General features: G+C 37.3%; 1 protein-coding gene across 1 annotated transcript; it reads right to left on the reverse strand.

The window, feature by feature from the left end:
• Positions 1-6,185: 6,185 nt before the first annotated feature.
• si:ch73-233f7.1 (uncharacterized protein LOC100537710 homolog) lies at positions 6,186-13,980 on the reverse strand. Its single transcript, XM_046860188.1, has 4 exons — positions 11,185-13,980; positions 9,130-9,188; positions 8,751-8,869; positions 6,186-7,830 (listed from the first exon to the last, which is right to left on the reverse strand). Exons 1-4 carry the CDS (start codon positions 13,690-13,692, stop codon positions 7,508-7,510), a joined length of 3,009 nt encoding a protein of 1,002 aa, XP_046716144.1. The 5' UTR covers positions 13,693-13,980; the 3' UTR covers positions 6,186-7,507.
• Positions 13,981-18,114: the final 4,134 nt, after the last annotated feature.

Below are 18,114 nucleotides of genomic sequence, written 5' to 3' on the forward strand. Positions count from 1 at the left end.
CGAAGTGCTTTGGCTTTCAATGAACAAGGAAGAATGCAGTTCATCTGCAATGGCCTGAGACAAAACCAACAAATAAAACACTGAATTTATATGATTCTCCAGATCTCCCATGGTCAATTGTAGCAACTGATCTATTTGAATGGAATAGCCAAAACTATCTTGTTCTGGTGGACTCGTATTCTGGTAGATAGATCTGCTGTGTAATCTGACATCAACACTTTTCAGTACCTTGTAGTCTTTATAAGGTGATTTCAGACAATGGAACGCAATTTACCAAACAGCATATAAAAAAATTGCAGACACCTGGGATTTCATACATATAACAAGCAGTCCAGAATATCCACAATCCAACAGACTTGCAGAACAAGCAGTACACAGTGCTAAAAAAATCAATGAGGAACAGACATCTCTCTTGATCTACTCAATCTAAGGAACATGACTCGTGATGGAATTCTTAGATCCCCAGCACAAAGGCTTCTGTCAAGGCAAACACAGACTAAACTCCCAATTCACAAAGAGTTGCTGGTCCCTTTTACCAAAATTATTATCACAGTCAGAAAACATCTCAAACACAAGCTCTACCAGCAAAGGCTTTACTATGACATAAAAGCAAGCTTCTTCATCCCCTGATGACAGGTGAAGTGGTCAGGTTACAGGCAAATTACGGACTATCAAGGATATGTGCAAAGAACCAAGATCATACATGGTGGAATCAGAGGGGAAGGATTACAGGAGGAATCACAGATATATCTTGCCTGTTCCAGGATCCTTATCACCACAACACAAGTTCAACCCTTCAGAACACTGTTAGATGTTTATCATGCCCAAACAAAAACTTAATTCTTGGAGATGTTTTCCGTATGATCTACCTGTCTTTTCTAAACAGGGAGATTCACACAGCACACAGAATGAAGCATATGTTCTTCAGTTTATTGCATATAACAGACAAGTACATATACACACTGGGGAAAAGAGAACAATTTAAAACTATTTCTGAATGGGTAAGAAAACATAGTAACTAGAGATGTGTGTGCCCAGACAAAGACATTCTGGTTTCCTTACATACTCACATCATAAAGATCCTATTGACACTGAACAGATAACATAGGTATGTGTTTAGTGAACCAGTGTGAGGCCCATCTTAATAATAAGTCCAGGTATCTAAGGTATGCTTATGGCAGTAAACAGTAAATCAGTAAACAATTTAAGGTGGTTGATGTGATTGTTCTTAAAGTGTTCATGTGCGGTATGGTGTGGTATAAAGTATAAAGTGGATTTGCCCATTATACTTTATACCACACCATACCGCACACGGACACTTTAAGGACAATCACATCAACCACCTTAAATTGTTTACTGATTTACTGTTTACTGCCATAAGCATACCTTGTACTGTATATACACCTTTTTTCTCATATTTATATTTATATTTTTTATATTTTATATAGTTTTATACTTTATTTATCTGCCCTCTTTTTCTTGGTTTATTTTTATTTTTATTTTTACTTTTACTCCCCATCCTATTCCCTCATGCCGGACCGTCGTAAAAAGCATTTCACTGCATGTATGTATACCCTGTATGTATGTGTATGTGACAAATAAAATTTGATTTGATTTGATTTGATTTGATTTGGATCTCAGACTTAACCCAAAATATATCTACTAAGCTGTTTGTATTTAGTAAAGTATTCTAAATTGACTGTTGCTTCGCTTAGAGTGAAATGTTTAATGTTTTATACCTAAATTGTTACAGTTAAGTAACAACAATTTATTTGTTGATACATGCTTTGTGTTTCAGATTCAAGTTTAAGAATTTCCTAGTGTAAGTTGATGTTGCATTAATGTTACAACTGAACAGACAAATCCAATGAAGGGGAATGTAGAACATTTGTTCATGGTCTGTTATGTTTGACTCACATTTGTATGAATGGGTATCCGTAGCGATGACGTCACGAGTATGCGGAAGTATTGGGTATTGAAAAAAGCACATGTGAGTGTTCACTGTATAATAACATGGTTCTTAATAAAGACAGCATCTTTGTTTTAACTCCATGAGTGTGTACGTCATTCAAATAATAATAATAATTAAAGAGAAAATAGAGCAAAAATGGAAAAAAAAAGCATAAAGAAACAAACAAGAGACAAGAGGTGCAGCAAATAGTGAATGTGTTTACAACTGTTAATCAATAGACAATGAGATTCAGGTGTGCAAACATGTGACATGACCACAAGGGGTGCAATATTTGATTGGGAATGCAGTGTGATCATAGATAATGCCAAACAAAACGTATGTTAACAAGGTAAATAAGAGTGGTTTGAAATGACCTAGTTTAGCTGCATATTATTTTTATTATTAAGTTGTTATAATTATATTTAAAATGTAATCATACCCTTGTTTTTGTGGTTAAACAATTACATTAATTGTTTTGCATAAAAATACCATAATATGCAGTAAATAGTAAAAAAAGTTTAGCTTTAAATAAACAACAATAGCAAATAAAACACAAGTAGTTTTAGTCTCAGAGTTTGTGTAGTTTTGAATGGAAAGTGGCTGCCGAGTTTTATGAAGCATCTAGGAGAATCTGCCAGAGTTTTGCTGAAAATTTGGACTGAACACATTGCTTTTTGTTTGTTTATTTGTTTTGTTTTTATGATGCATATCCAACCAGCCTTTTTAGAAAAGTGACAAACAAATAAAAAAAAGTATTGTTTAAAAATATAAAATGCTTTGTTATGTCTATATTGTAATAAAATCAAAGTACATTTCTATGAAAATAAAATGTAGATATCTGTGACTTCTACACAGTAATGTATGTTAACATCATGGTTATCGCAGCGTCACTTTCCCCTTCGTTATTTCTTTCTCTCTCTCTCTCACTCTCTCTCTCTCACTCTCTCTCTCTCTCTCTCTCTCTCTCTCTCTCTATATATATATATATATATATATATATATATATATATATATATATATATAAAGAGAGAGAGAGAGAGAGAGAGAGAGAGAGAGAGAAAGAGAGAGAGAAAGAAATAACAAAGGGGAAAGTGACTATGTCTATCATTTATATAAAACATCAGAGGTATCATCATCACACTCCAGCATCTGAAGGCACTGGCTTAGAAATTATAACTGCTTCAGTATCAAACAATGCTCTGATGAAAGACTTTTTTTAACCAGACACTGAAAAATAAGATTAGGTGGTAAGGGTAACAGCACTTCTGTGGTCTTGCTATTTGTGTTTCAAATGTTATTAAGAATATTTTATTTATTCTCTTTGACTATAAATCAAAGCTTAAATATTATACAGTACTTAAGTTTTAATTTTGATTGTTTGCAAAGTGTAACATAAGCGACCTCTAGCGGCTGAACTAGTGAGACTTTTTTTAGAGTCTTCATGCATTAGCTCTAAAAGGATGTGAATTGTAATAAAATAAAATAAAATAAAATAAAATAAAATAAAATAAAATAAAATAAAATAAAATAAAATAAAACATAATATAATATAATATAATATAATAATGTCAAATAACCCTAATAATAATGTCAGTGTCATCCAGTATCCCTAATGAATTGTGTGTGTGTGTGTGTGTGTGTGTGTGTGTGTGTGTGTGTGTGTGTGTGTGTGTGTGTGCGGGTTAATATTTTTTGTTATTAATGTATATTTGTTTGCTCACTGCCCCCTTCGGGCTATTGTGTTATTATAAGTTACAATTAAATACTATTACAGGAAACTGACAAACTTCACATCATGTTACACTGGGAAAATGTAAAAATTGTGGAAATTGTTACTGTGCAGTGTGCAGGTGCTGTTTTCTGTCATAGTTTATAACTGACATTGCTTTATCTTTATGCAGGGCAGTAAGGATACATATAATGTAGCTGTGAATGTAACTTTAATGCAGGTTCAGATACATATTTACATTCAGAATAAATAAAATACTTGTAGTTGTGTCCTTTGTTGTGGTGAGGAAGGGGTGGTTCAAAACTTACATAACTATTTTATTTTATGAATATTTTTTGTGAGCAGAATAGGCATGAAACAGGGCTACTGACTGGTGTGAACTGATACTAAGATAGTCCAGAATGGTCATCTCCTTGTGAATAAGAGAGACAAAAATTAGTAGAATAAAGTAGTGGGCAGAACGATTGGTGTTGCCATGGTAACTGATGAACTATTATTTTACTCATAAAGGACTAATTTAGGGTCTTCAAAGTTTTACATGTCAGCAACTGATAGAAATATTCTTACTGCATAAAATAATAAACCTCATATTAAATATTAAATAACATATTATTTTGTTCCACATATGAAAAACACAAATTATTTTAGTAGTTACATTTTGTCATTTTATGCATTATTCATGTAAAGTATTCTCAATTCCCAAAACATTCAAAACACTAAATACAAGTAGTACGTTTTTTAGATTTAAGCAGGTAAAAGTAGTACAAACACAAACTTAAATATTTTGTGCAAAACAGAAAACAGTGATTTTGTGTGCCTATGCATTTCTTTTCTCCTCTCAAAACTTTGCATTCTATTTGTCAAAAGAACCTTCAATACACTGAGTTGAATATATTGTAATGTACACATTACATGCAGGAAAAAGGATTAAAGCTCACTGATCATCCAAACCTGAATGTGTATTCTGACCAAAGAATGTTTATCTACTTGTGTATATATGTTAGATGACATCTGATGGGCTGCATCAGTGAACTAATAAGTTAGACATCATCTCTTATAGGCTGCAATACCAAGAAAGAATGAATTCATGCATGTCAAGTTTCACCTATCAGTTCATATTATGTCACTATTCCAGATTATTTACATTTTTGTAAAGTTTATATATTTACCTGTTGACTCCTAGGTGGATTATTTTTATGATTATTTTATACAATTTACACAAAGAGCATGATGATACTGAATGTATGTCAAAGTAAAGCTGGTCAAGGAGAAAACAATGTATTAAATTCTTAAGGTATTCAATCAATGGTCTACTAAATGCATCACACTGTCAGTGATAGACAACTGTATGCACACTTAAATTCTATGTAAATAAAAAAATAATAATAGTGTTCTGACCAAGTGACTACTTGAACAGTATTCCTGCCAAAGCAGCAGTAAAAAACCCTCACATTACATATATTATTTAACTGTTATGTAGAGCAGTATAGTGTTCTGTTAATGTTTCAAATAATGGTGTATGTTCTTAAATACATCTAAGACCAGTGAGGACTGTGATGATCCAAACTCAGCATGTTACTATAGAGATTACAATAATGTACATTTTAATGTGCTCATTAAAAATAGTAAATTGTTGTCTAGGGACAAAGATACACCAAATCTTTTTTTTTTCTTTTCAGTTTCCTGCAATTTATTGCATACATAGTATATATTAATCCAAAGTAAAATTCAAATAAAAATGCTTTTCTGAATGTATTTTAGGATTATACACCCATAGCTGTGAATAAATATAGTTGATTTTTGAAAAAATCCATCTAAATATCTCATCTCCTCTGCCTTAGTTGCTCAGCTTGCAGTGACCGAAACTTTATTTTGAAGATGTGGGTGAGTGCCATGGAGACCGTTTCCATCACTCCCTTAGTAGTGTAAAAGGACATGTGGCAGACATAATTAGCCTTGCCCAGTGGTCTGATACACATCTACTGACATTCTAAATTCATTTCCAGGCCAAATTCCAGTCCAAAGGACTTGACCAATTAAAAACCAAAAGGGCACCAGGTAGAGTAATAATTAAAATCATATTTTTTGGAAAAGGAACTGCTTATTTGTTTTGTGAATGACTGAAAATTGTTCTCTGTAGGCAAGAAAATGTGTATGTACTAGAATTCAAACCATCTTACCATCTGTAGGTACATTTTCCTAATATAAAGAATGCAGATTTAATGTTGCAGAATGTAAGATTTGGTTATAATTTTATTTTTGAGGGGTTTATTTTACACTGAAATAAACTAATTGTGGGGTTTAATAGAAACAGTTAAAATTGTGATTTGAAAATAAATTGCAAAAAGAAAAAAAATCTGTTTCATTCAAACTTTATATTTTAAAAAAATATTAATTATTATGAGGTTTATTTGTTTTTAAATGTTACACATACCAGTCACATCATAGTAACCCAGGTTATTTCTAAAAAAAAAAAAAAATGTGTAGCATATATTATTGCCAGTCTATAATACTCAGAAAAAATACTTTATTATCAGAATTTATACAGTGACATACAGCACTAGATGCCATGGGTCATTTACAGTGGATGCATACATATTAGTATTGTACATGTTGTTCACTGAACAATAATCATGTAAGATCGATTCATCTCTTTAAATGAGCAACCAATCAATGCAAGGCTATGGCCTGGTGTTTCAGAAAAATCACACAGTGGCCAATGGGTATGTAATGCTCACAGTTTACCTAATATGATTGTCAAAAATTTTAACAACAATAAAAATAAAATAAAATAAAATAAAATAATAATAATAATAGTATGGAAATGTAAGTCACAACATGTCATTGTTCCTGTTTGTTACCTTTGACCTTTATACCTTTGAACTATGCACCAAGTTGTCTAAATAAAAGAGCAGTAAGTGCTCACCCAATGATTCAGAAGAATAAATTGCGTTCTTTAAATAAAAAATACCTCCTTATAAGTTTACTTTGTAGAGCTTATATAGATAATTATTATCTTGTATTAGTTCTGTTTTGAGCCCTTTCTAAAAAAAATAAAAATAAAAACACTTTCTTTCTTAAGCTTAGCATGGAACTTTTAAATAACCCATAAATACTTAAGATTTTAACACTGAGTGTGATCAGTATAAACCAAAGCATTCATCTGTTCAATATCATGTTTTATATAATAAATGTTAATGTATCCATTTATTCATCATTACAAGGGTAACCTCTTATCTCTGGTCACAGTAGATCTGGAGCTTTTATACTGGTACACTCAATTATACCTTATATTTATATAGGTGTGTTTCTAAAACCATTTTAAACCTTGAACTGGCATGTCTCATGTATTTTGCAAAAAAAAACAAAAAAAAACAAAGGAAAACACAAAGCCAACATAGATGCACAAATGGTAATCCAACTTCAAGCCTTCCTTAATTTACAATAATGTATTTAGTTAATCCAAATCGGTTGTTTATCTGTGCCCCTAAACTAGTTCTTTTCAACCCTTGTTGTAGTTTAAAGATTTATAATTCTGGTTTATGCTTTATATGTAACAAACATAACAACAGGAAACATATAAATCAAAACACGTCTCAAAATCCAAATGGGTTTGTGTGTAGCATTTTACCCTTATCAAAAACATAATGTTGCTGTAAAATGAGAGGACTATGATTTGGATAGATAGAGTCGGCTTTGGTTGCAATTAATATTTTAGATTTTCTAGTTTCTTCTGTTTCACTGCTTTTGCGTTTCACCATTTTCATGTCCTTTACATGTTCTGTCCAACATCTCTTATGTTGTTGTAGTTTCTCCAGTCTTTTTCACTATTCATTATAAAGGTCATTATTGATGACCTCAGTACCTATTTCAACCCTCGGGTCATAACTGCCGGGAGAGATGAACTTGCGCTTCTTTCCAAAGGTTGAGAAGGTGTTGTGGACATCTAGCTCACTGCGATTAGTGGGCCGCAGGGTACAGAGTGCAGATGTAGTCCCAGGAATGTAGACATTGTGTTGGTAGTCAGGTGGCGGTTGACCTTGTGATTGACCTGAAGGCTGCTGTTGTTGGGGAGTTTTTTTTGTAGGGGTGTAGCGGGGTGTCCATGCTCTCTCAGGGACGCCTGTCGCAGGAGAAGACTTCTTGCACTCTGGGTCAGTTAGAAAGGGAGAGAAAGAATATATAATATGATACACATTTTGCCAAACTATAAACTATATACACCAAGGCATAATATAATGACATTTTAACATTATTACAGGTGAAGTGAATAACACTAATTATCTCGTAATCATGGCACCTGTTAGTGTGTGGGATATATTAGGCAGCAAGTGAACATTTGGTCCTCAAAATTAAGGTATTAAAAGCAGGAAAAATGGGCAAGCATAAGGATATGAGCGAGATTGATAAGGGCCAAATTGCGTTAGACGACTGGGTCAGAGCATCTCCAAAACTGCAGCTCTTGTGGGGTGTTCCTGCAGTAGCCAGTATTTATCAAAAGTAGTCCAAGGAATGACCAGTGGTGAACTGGCGACAGGGGCATGGGTGTCCAAGGCTCACTGGTGTACGTGGGAAGCAAAGGATGGCTCGTGTGGTTCGAGCCAACAAACAAGCTACTGTAGCTCAAATTGCTAAAGAATGCTGGTTCTGATAGAAAGGTGTCAGAATACACAGTACATCACAGTTTGTTGCATATGGGGATGCAAAGCCACAGACCAGTCAATATTTTGCAGGTTGTCATAATTTTATGCCTGATCAATGTACTTTACATAACTTAGCAAATGTTAATATATTGTGTTTTATTATATTGAATAGTATACACAAGTCAAGAGAATTCATTTTGTAGTGTATTATATCGAAAAGTAAAAAAATATATGTGTATATTTAATTAAAAAAAATACTACAATATATGAAGAAAATATCCATCTGCTTTCAAGGATTACACAAATTCTAGAGATAGACATACAAAATGCCATTTAATAAATTTAATTGTAAAATAACAGACAGTGTCTACCAGTTAATTTTGAATTGCAAGTCCTTACCTAATAGACCAGTAGGTGTTTTGCTTACCTCTCATTCGTGATCCCCATGTCCAGTACTGTCCTGCAGCCACTGGACTTACATAGTTCTCAGAATCAGTATGCATGACCTTCCTCATGATGGTGCCATCCATATTGATTGAGTTATAACTAAAAAGTGTAATCACAGAGATTGTATCATTATAAGGACTATATGGGTTAGGTGTTATACAACAGTCGAAAATGTTGTGCTTCCAATCTTTCTTTCGTTCTTTAAGCAGGATTTCCTGCAGTGTAAGGCCAAAAGATTAATAAATACCACAAAACACCACATAAATATAAAAGACAAGTAAATCTTAATAACATGTTATGATTCATTGCAAATTGTTTTGAACAGTTTTATTCTGTTTGTGCATCTAATCATGTGTTACCTTTTCAAAGTTGAAGTTTGGTTCTTGTTAAGAGCCCAGTTAGTATTGTCTTGTTTTAACTGCAAAACAAGATAAAAAGTTTAACTCTAAAGAAAACTATCCTGAAGTCCTTGTTTATCACATCATTAAAAATAATCATGTCTGATTAGAAAACATAAATAAACTAAAAAGGTGTTGTATGGGTCAAGGCATTCCTACTGAGTGAAATTTTCCGGCTTTAAATCACAGCAACAACATTTTGCCACGTTTAGTGATTATAGGCCTTTAGCCTTTACATTTTAAACTTCCGTTGTACCTTGTAATGTCTTATTTTGCCAAATGAGAGTATTAAACTATTTTGAACAAAAGAACCCATTTCCTTGTTTTGACTATCGGCTGTGCGTCTGGCGACTGCCACCTTGTGGCCAGAAAAAAATATTTATTTAATGAATTGAGTGAAATAAATTTAAGTCCGCATGCTCGTGCCTTGTTCCATTTTCGTCGGTCGAGACGTCGGTAAAGGGAAGGAGGGCGGGCGGGAGGCTGGGGAATCAGATGCAAAGCCGTTCGTGTTTATTTCGGGTAAAAGAGGCAAGTTCAGACTGATTGAGCGCTCTGTTAACTCCCACAGACACCGTGAAACGGAGAGCGCGGATGTAAGCAATTTATTAGATTAGTCATTCATAATGCTTTCCCCGAAACTAATTAAACCACCGACAGGATGAAACGAGATACGACATTAATCTTCAGATAAATCCACACCAGGCAGAGCATTAATTAGAAAACAAAATATGTTTAATCGTTCAGTGGTTTAGACGTACCTACTTAAATTCGTTTTTTCTACCCCACTCGTGTGCCTGGTAATAAAAGCTCCTGGAATGATTTTCTCGTAACTTAAATAGCTGGTGAACATATATAACTAATCCAGCTGATTAAGCTGTGCTGCTTTCTTACTACATTTTACTTGGATGTATGATTTTATTTATTATCTGTGTTCAAGTTTTTCAAGTTATTGCCGTTTCTGCCACCTTTCTGTCTACCATGGTGAAAATATCCGCTTTTAAATAAAACCTCATGTGGCCTTGTCATTAATAATAAATTAGACCTATATTAAGTACCTTTACAGTCTGATAGTTCCATCTAGCGGATTTAAAATATAGCTCAAGTCTCTCTCTCTCTCTCTCTCTCTCTCTCTCTCTCTCTCTCTCTCTCTCTCTCCACACACAGATACACCCACGCACAAACTTAAGATTATGTAAGAATCATTCATACAAAGTGCTTCTATTTCCCTCCCTCTATAGGTCCCGGTATCGGTCGATCTTGTACAACAAATAGTCTAAAGGTCACGTCTTGTGCTCGTTAATGTGCACGTGCCCTTGAGACAGTCGGGTGTCCTTGATTCTCTCTCAGACCGAATATAGTTGCCCTTAATTTCAAAGAAGTCGTTTCCTCACAAGCTGTTAGTTTTCTTTCCGCCTGCATTATACAGACTTTTATCAGACCATGAGAATGAGAACGCAGTGATTTACTGTGTTTACTGTGAACGTTTTTCATTGAAGCAATTTGAAAAGCTGAGTGCTGCTGTAAACAGCTGTCTCTTGAAAGGAAAACAGTATATCCGTATAATGCAGAAGGTTTACGGATGTTGAAGATAGTCGGATGAAAACAGTCGGTCTGAAGAATCACATGTGCAGGGAGATGTCTGATGAAGGTGTTTGGAAAGGTTTAATGGAAGTTAGAACTGAACCAGTCCTATCTCTCTATAAGCATGGATTAAAGGGTGTATAGTAACGAGAAACTATCACTTGTCAATTAATCTGATAAAAGTTATTACTGGATTATTAGAATTGAATAAAGGTCAATATAAGGGGAGAGTTACACAAAAATAAACACATCTGAGTTCATTTCGCACGGATGATTTTCCTTAATGTTCATTTAAAACTAACTATAAGTTGTTTTGGCCCAAGTATTAGGAAAGTGTTGTTTGTTAAAGTCTTCTCAAACGCAGAAAGTAAGTAACTATAGCAGACTGTCAATATATTGTTTCACTGTCACAGCAAAAAAACTGCGTCTCACCTCGTTAGGGGTTGTTGCACCGTTATTCGCCGAAGGACCGCGTGAGCTCCACGCCAGATTTTCAGCCTCCTTAGCAGCGTTGTTTCTCGGCGTGTTCGGGCTGTAGGACTTCATGAACATGAAGTCACTCTTGGCTGATTCAGGTGTCAGACACACCTTGTAGCAGTAGTTCTGAGATGTGGTTCCGGTACTGCTCTCTACACAGTTCGTGGGCACCTTCGTCCCGGTGGATATCTGCAGATTCAGGTTGGACTTTTTGCACGATTCGGGTACCGGCTCGGATTCGAGACTGCAGCACGAAGCACCGATAAAGGACATGCTGAAACCTCCAGGACAATCCCGGTCTTTGTAGCACTTCAGAGCTGCCAGTACGATTATGGCTACCAGGAAGATGAGTGACACCACGCTTAAAGAGATGATCAGATAGAGGGCGAGGTTAGAAGGCGCTCGGCGGCTGAGAGCGTGGTCATCGAGTTCAGACAGCGACTCCGGCACGCCATCTACCAGCGTCAGAATGAGGGGTACGGTGGCCGAAAGAGATGGTTGCCCATTGTCCTTGACCAATATAACGAGTCTGTGTCTGGTGGCGTCTTTGTCTACGAAGCGTCGGATGGTCCGAATTTCACCAGTGTATAGCGCGATGCTGAATAGTCCCGGGTCCGTGGCGTGCAGCACTTGATACGAGAGGCGAGAGTTCTGCCCTGCGTCCGCGTCCAGCGCTGTGATTTTTGCGACGAGGTAGCCTGCGTCCGCCGACCTCGGAACAGTCTCAGTAGCAGCCGTGCCGTTCCTCGGCAGCGGGGAAACGACTAGCGGCGCGTTGTCGTTCTGGTCCAATACAAACACGCTGACAGTCACGTTTCCGCTCAGTGGCGGGAAACCGGCGTCCCGCGCCTGAACTCGAATCTGAAAGTTGCGGAGCTGCTCGTAGTCGAAGGAGCGAAGAGCGTAAATGTTGCCGTTGTCCGAGTTAATAGAAACGTACGTGGACACCGGCATGCCCCTTATCTGACCCTCAAGAATAGAGTAGGATAGATATGCGTTCTGGTTAGAGTCCGGATCGACCGCGCTTACGGAGCAAATGGAAGCCCCCGGTGCGTTATTCTCGGTCACATAAACGGTGTAGGACGGCTGGAGGAAGTGAGGAGGATTGTCATTAACGTCAGACACAATAACGTGAATGGTTTTCCCGGTGGAGAGCAAAGGCGTACCTAAATCCCGCGCCGTCAGAGTGATGTTGTATTCGGCTATCGACTCTCTATCCAGAAATTCACTAGTCGCGAGTGTGTAATAGTTTTTAAAAGACGAATGAAGCCTAAAGGGAACATGGCTGGGAATCTGACAGTCTACCGCTCCGTTTTCCCCAGAGTCACGATCCATGACACTGATCACGGCTATCACAGTCCCCGGAGGCGCGTCTTCCTGAACAGGTGTGGAGACAGAGGTCAGGATGACCTCTGGCGCATTGTCATTAACGTCCAATATATCGACAAGCACTTTACAGTGCACGGCCACGGCGGAGGGACCCTTGTCTTTTGCCTGCACGTAAAGCTCGTACACGCTGGCTTTTTCATAGTCCACAATCCCCTTTACTCGAATTTCACCTGAATAAGAATCAACGCTGAACAGCTCGCGCACTTTCAAGGGCGCGTGGCCACTGAATGAATAGACAATCTCGCCGTTCGAGCCTTCGTCCAAATCCGTGGCGTTGAGCTTGAGCACAAGTGTTCCTCTCGGTGCGTTCTCCACCAGGCTTACCCGGTAAACCGATCTGTCGAATACAGGGACGTTATCGTTCGCATCCAGTACAGTAACCATGATTTGTGCAGTGCCCGAGCGCAGCGGAGATCCGCCGTCCACCGCGGTTAGAACCATTTCGTGCATTTTCTGCTTCTCGCGGTCTAAAGGAGATTCCAGCACGAGCTCAGCGAACTTGCTCCCGTCGTTGCGCGTCTGGACGTCCAACACAAAGTGTTGGTTTGCGCTTAGCAGGTACGAGCGGAGCGAGTTGGTTCCAGCGTCTAGGTCTTGCGCGCTCTCGAGCGGGAACCGTGATCCCGGCGCGGCAGACTCGGTTATTTCTAGGTTGAACTCGCTCCACGGAAAACTCGGAGCGTTGTCGTTTACGTCTAAGATTTCCACTTCAACCCGGTACAGCTCCAGGGGGTTTTCGATGACCACCTGTAAATGCAAGAAACAAACCGGACTCTGTTCGCATAAGTCCTCTCGATCAATCTTTTCGTTCACAAACAAAATCCCGTTTTCCAAATTGACCTCTAAATACTGTTTTCTTGCTCCAGACACTATGCGGAATCGCCGTGCAGACAAGCGCGCGACATCCAAGCCCAAGTCCTCGCCAATGTTTCCGACGAATGCGCCATGCTCGCGCTCCTCGAGGACCGAGTAGCGGATCTGCCCGAGCACGCGGTCCAGCGCGCACACGCACATAAGCAGACGGAAAGCTGACCACGCTGATGTCCACTGCCTCCTCTCGAGCCCTTGATCCATCTCCGTAACGAAAAAAACTATGTTTCCAGATGCATAAGTTGTAAAAAGTGAAAAAGGATTACAAATAAATATGTTTCGTAGTGGACATTATGGCATCATGTCAATGTGAAACCCTCCAAAAAGTAAGATCCTTCTGAGAGGCGCTCCGTGTCTCGGTGCTGCGCTCCGTCTGTGTGTGTGTGTGTGTGTGTGTGTGAGGAGGGGAGGGTCGCACTTTGATTTGACTGCGTACTAGAGGTTTTTGAGGAACGGGTGCGAGAAGGGTCGGGAGGAATGTGTAAGGGAAGAGGGGGGGCGTCGTAAAGCGTCTTTATTGGCGGACGGCGACCTGAAAGTGTTGAGTATAATTACTGTATGTACACAATTAACCCGCTCTCTGCCACGCTTTAATAAAACACACACACTTTTAATCATCGTGACAAGTAAAAGGGTTCATTTTGGTCTTCCTGCACCTGAGACCTGGACTGAAACATGATTTAAAAAACACCAAAATACAGTGTTTAAGATTGAGAAAATATATAGCGGTGGTTTTGTGTTTATGTATTTAGTCACTAATCCTTCCCAAAAAATTACAAATAAAACGGTGATTTAAGAGATTTAGGAATTAAGACGTTTACACGGGGATCGTTTTGATCACGCGTCCCAAAATATCTGACATCTTTGATATGCTGCGATATTTTTGATTAATTAATAATCTTCTTGCGCCCCCTTATAGAAAATTATCTGAGGGCACATATGGAGCACGGTCTTGTTAACCCAAATCTTCTTCTTCTCTCTCTCTCTCTCTCTCTCTCTCTCTCTCTCTCTCTCTCTCTCTCTCTCTCTCTCTCGGTTTTTTTTGTCCCTTTCTCGCGCGCACACCATTTGGAGCACATTTCTTCAAATGCGTTTAATTATAAAAGTCAGTAGATGAAGATAAGTGAACTCACTGAACCCTTTTACCGCACCTGCAGAAGAGTAGATTATAACAAACCCCGAACACAATCTGTCGCCAAATTTAACCTCAAGCAGGTGGTTAAGCTCCAAACCGAAATGATTACATTCTTACAACATTACACCGGGTTCTCTCGACTCCTTCGTTTTCTTTTTAATTAACCGTGTGGAGGATTAGAGGAAGCTATCCGGGGATCAGCCGCGTTGCTCAAAATACAATCAAGAATACAAATGTCTTCGTGGGTTTGAGCAAAAATAATCCAAGCGCCCTCGAGCTGCACCGACTGGGTCACTTTGCACACACATTAACATGCATTACACGAGTCTTTAAACCCAGCTCATCTGAGGAGCCATGTAGGTCGTTACTGTCACCAAACCACAGCACTGTATCACACAGATAATGAGATGGACTACAAAGCAGTTTAGTTTTGGATCATAAATTAATAGCAAGCAGGCTATAGTGGCCTAGACATTTTTATTTTTTTTTTAATCTCTTAGTTGGCACATTTTCTTAGTTTCATTGCATAAAAAAATGTGCATGATATTTGACTTGGAGTGTTTTTACACAGTACAATAAATCGAGAAGTGACCTGTAAACTATACAGTGCTGTTAAATCTCCGCACAACTGTGCACATAACTATTTTAAAAATTATCTTTGAGCGCCATCTACCGGATTTTGTAAACAGTTACAGTATCAAAGTTTATTGGTTAAAAAATTGAGCTTAAATTCATCGTAACATGTTCCACAAAAATAATAGTAAATATGATACATAATTACATTAATTAAAATGTGGATTATAAACTATATATTCTACACAGAGTACATGGGTGCCAGTTGAAATAAAGGTCTGACAGGGCAATTCAAAAGGCATATTGGGGCTCTGTACCAAACCGCACTGGCATATTAAACATATTAAACAGCTTCATCTCCATATCACATAAAAAATATATATTTTTTGTGCCGAATAAATATTAAAACACCACAAAAGTCTTTTTTAAAAAAGCCCACAAAAATGATATGTGGCAAGGCTACCAGAGAACGCTTGATACACCCAAGGTAAAAACACAAAGACACTAGATTCAGAAGTAATCCCTGAACAATAGAGGGAAATAAAAAGGGAAAAAGGGTGATAAAATTGTATTTTTTTCTCATGGTTTCATATTTTCATTACTTTGTTGTTTTTAATATAGCATTTTATACCAAATAACTTTAATTTTAAAACCTAATTGATCCTTTGCCCTTTGTTTAAATAAAAAAACACATTCTTATGTTTTAATCCCAGGTGTAGTATAGATTATTATTATTAGATAATGAAATGTATATGAAAAGGTCTCCACTTGTCTTTACTGACTTCTTTATAATGCACCTGAAAAAGAAATAGAGGGTAAAAACACTGTTAAAATATTATCCATGCACTTTTCTTTTTAACACCAAGAACTTCAGTCTTGTCTGCTTGAAAAATAGTTCTACATAGCTTTTCACACCTGTAGGGTCAGCAAGTTATCTTCCCAAAAGAAAGTCTGGCCATTGTTCTTATTTGACACTGAAATAATAAATATGTTTGATCCCCTGTTTTTTTGTTTTGTTTTGTTTTTTGTCTCTTTATGTAACAGATATGAAAACAATGTATATACAGTGGGGGAAATCCCCCTATCCTTCTTTTTAAAAGGTTTTTATGGTAGGTTTAACAACAGAGAGACAGAAAAAAAAATAATAATATATATATATATATATATATATATATATATATATATATATATATATATATATATATATTTTTTTTTTTTTTTTAATTATTATTATTTTTAAAAGAAGGGTAGGGGGATTTCCCCCACTGTATATACATTGTTTTCATAAATCGTGTCAAAGCGCGTGTCAAAGCTATCATCATTGCTGGACGACTCTCACCCCCTGTATGAAACAGTTTCATCCATGAAACTTCAGTGACAGACTGTTACATCTGACATACAGTGTCTAAAGGAGCGATACTGAAGGTATTTTCTTCCCGCTGGTATTAGACATTAGTTTTACAATCAGAGCAGTGAACCAGTCACCATAACACACACTGTTAATACTGTTTTTTTTTTTATAAACTGTGCAATAACATTTATTTACATATTTGTGCAATACCAACAGTGCAATAACATTTTAAACTGTGCAATATTACCTAGTGCAATTTGTTTGTTTGATTGATAACTACTATTAATGTTTTTGTTTTTATTTTCTTTTGTATTTATATACTGTACTGTATATATTTGTACTTTTTTCTTAGCTACTGTAACATGGAAATATGTACTCAATACTTGGTAGGGGCTACTTTTGCTTTAATTACTGACTCAATTCAACTCGTGGCATGGAGGTGTTCAGTCTGTGGCACTGCTGAGGTGGCCTTCAGCTCATCTGCATTTTTTCGTCTCTTGTTTCTCATTTTCCTCTTGACAATACCCTGTGGATTCTCTATAGGGTTCAGGTCTGGTGAGTTTGCTGGCCAGCCAAGCACACCAACTGCATTTTTAAGCAACTTTTGGTGCTTTTGGTAGTGTGGGCAGGTGCCAAATCCTGCTGGAAATTTAAATAATCATCTCTATAAAACTAGTCAGCAGAGGGAAACATGATGTGCTCTAAAACTTCCGGCTAGACGGCTGTGCTGACCGAGGACCAACACCAGCAGCTGACACGACTCCCCAAACCACCACTGACTGTGCAAACTTCACACTGGGATTCTGTGCCTCTCCTCTCTTCAAGAGGACCCACTGAACAACAGTCCAATCCTGTTTGTCCAATGCCCAGGTAAGACACCTTTGACGTTGTCTCTGGTTCAGGAGTGGCTCGACACAAGGAATGAGTCAGTTGTAGCCCATGGATACGTCTGTGTGTGGTTGCTCTTAAAGCACTGACTCCAGCTGCAGTCTACTCTTTGTGAATTTCCCCAAATTCTATAATGGGCTTCATTTCACCTTTTTCTACCACGTTTTTTTCTTCCATTCAATTTTCCATTAATGTGCTTGTATACAGCACTCTGTGAACAGCAGCTTCTTTAGCAATGACCTTTTGTGTCTTACCCTCAACGTGCAGGGTGTCAATGATCATCTTCTGTACAACTGTCAAGTCAGCAGTCTTCCCCCATGATTGTGTAACCTGAACCGAACTGAGACACCATTTAAAGTCTCAGGAAACCTTTGCAGGTGTTTTGAGTTAATTAGCTGATTAGAGTGTGATGCCACGAATCTCCAATATTGAACTGTTTCCACAATATTTAAATTTTCTACCATACTGAATTTTAGGTTTTCATTAGCTGTAAGCCAAAATCATCACAATTAAAAGAAATAAACACTTAAAATATATCAGTCTGTGTGTGATGAATCTATATAATATACAAGTTTTACTTTTTGTATTGAATTACTAAAATAAATAAACTTCTTAATGCTATTCTAATTTACTGAGATGCACCTGTACATCTGTATAATTTGAATGTGTCTTTTAACTG

This window comes from Silurus meridionalis, chromosome 10 (genome assembly GCF_014805685.1).
Source record: "Silurus meridionalis isolate SWU-2019-XX chromosome 10, ASM1480568v1, whole genome shotgun sequence".
Taxonomy (NCBI): Eukaryota; Metazoa; Chordata; class Actinopteri; order Siluriformes; family Siluridae; genus Silurus; species Silurus meridionalis.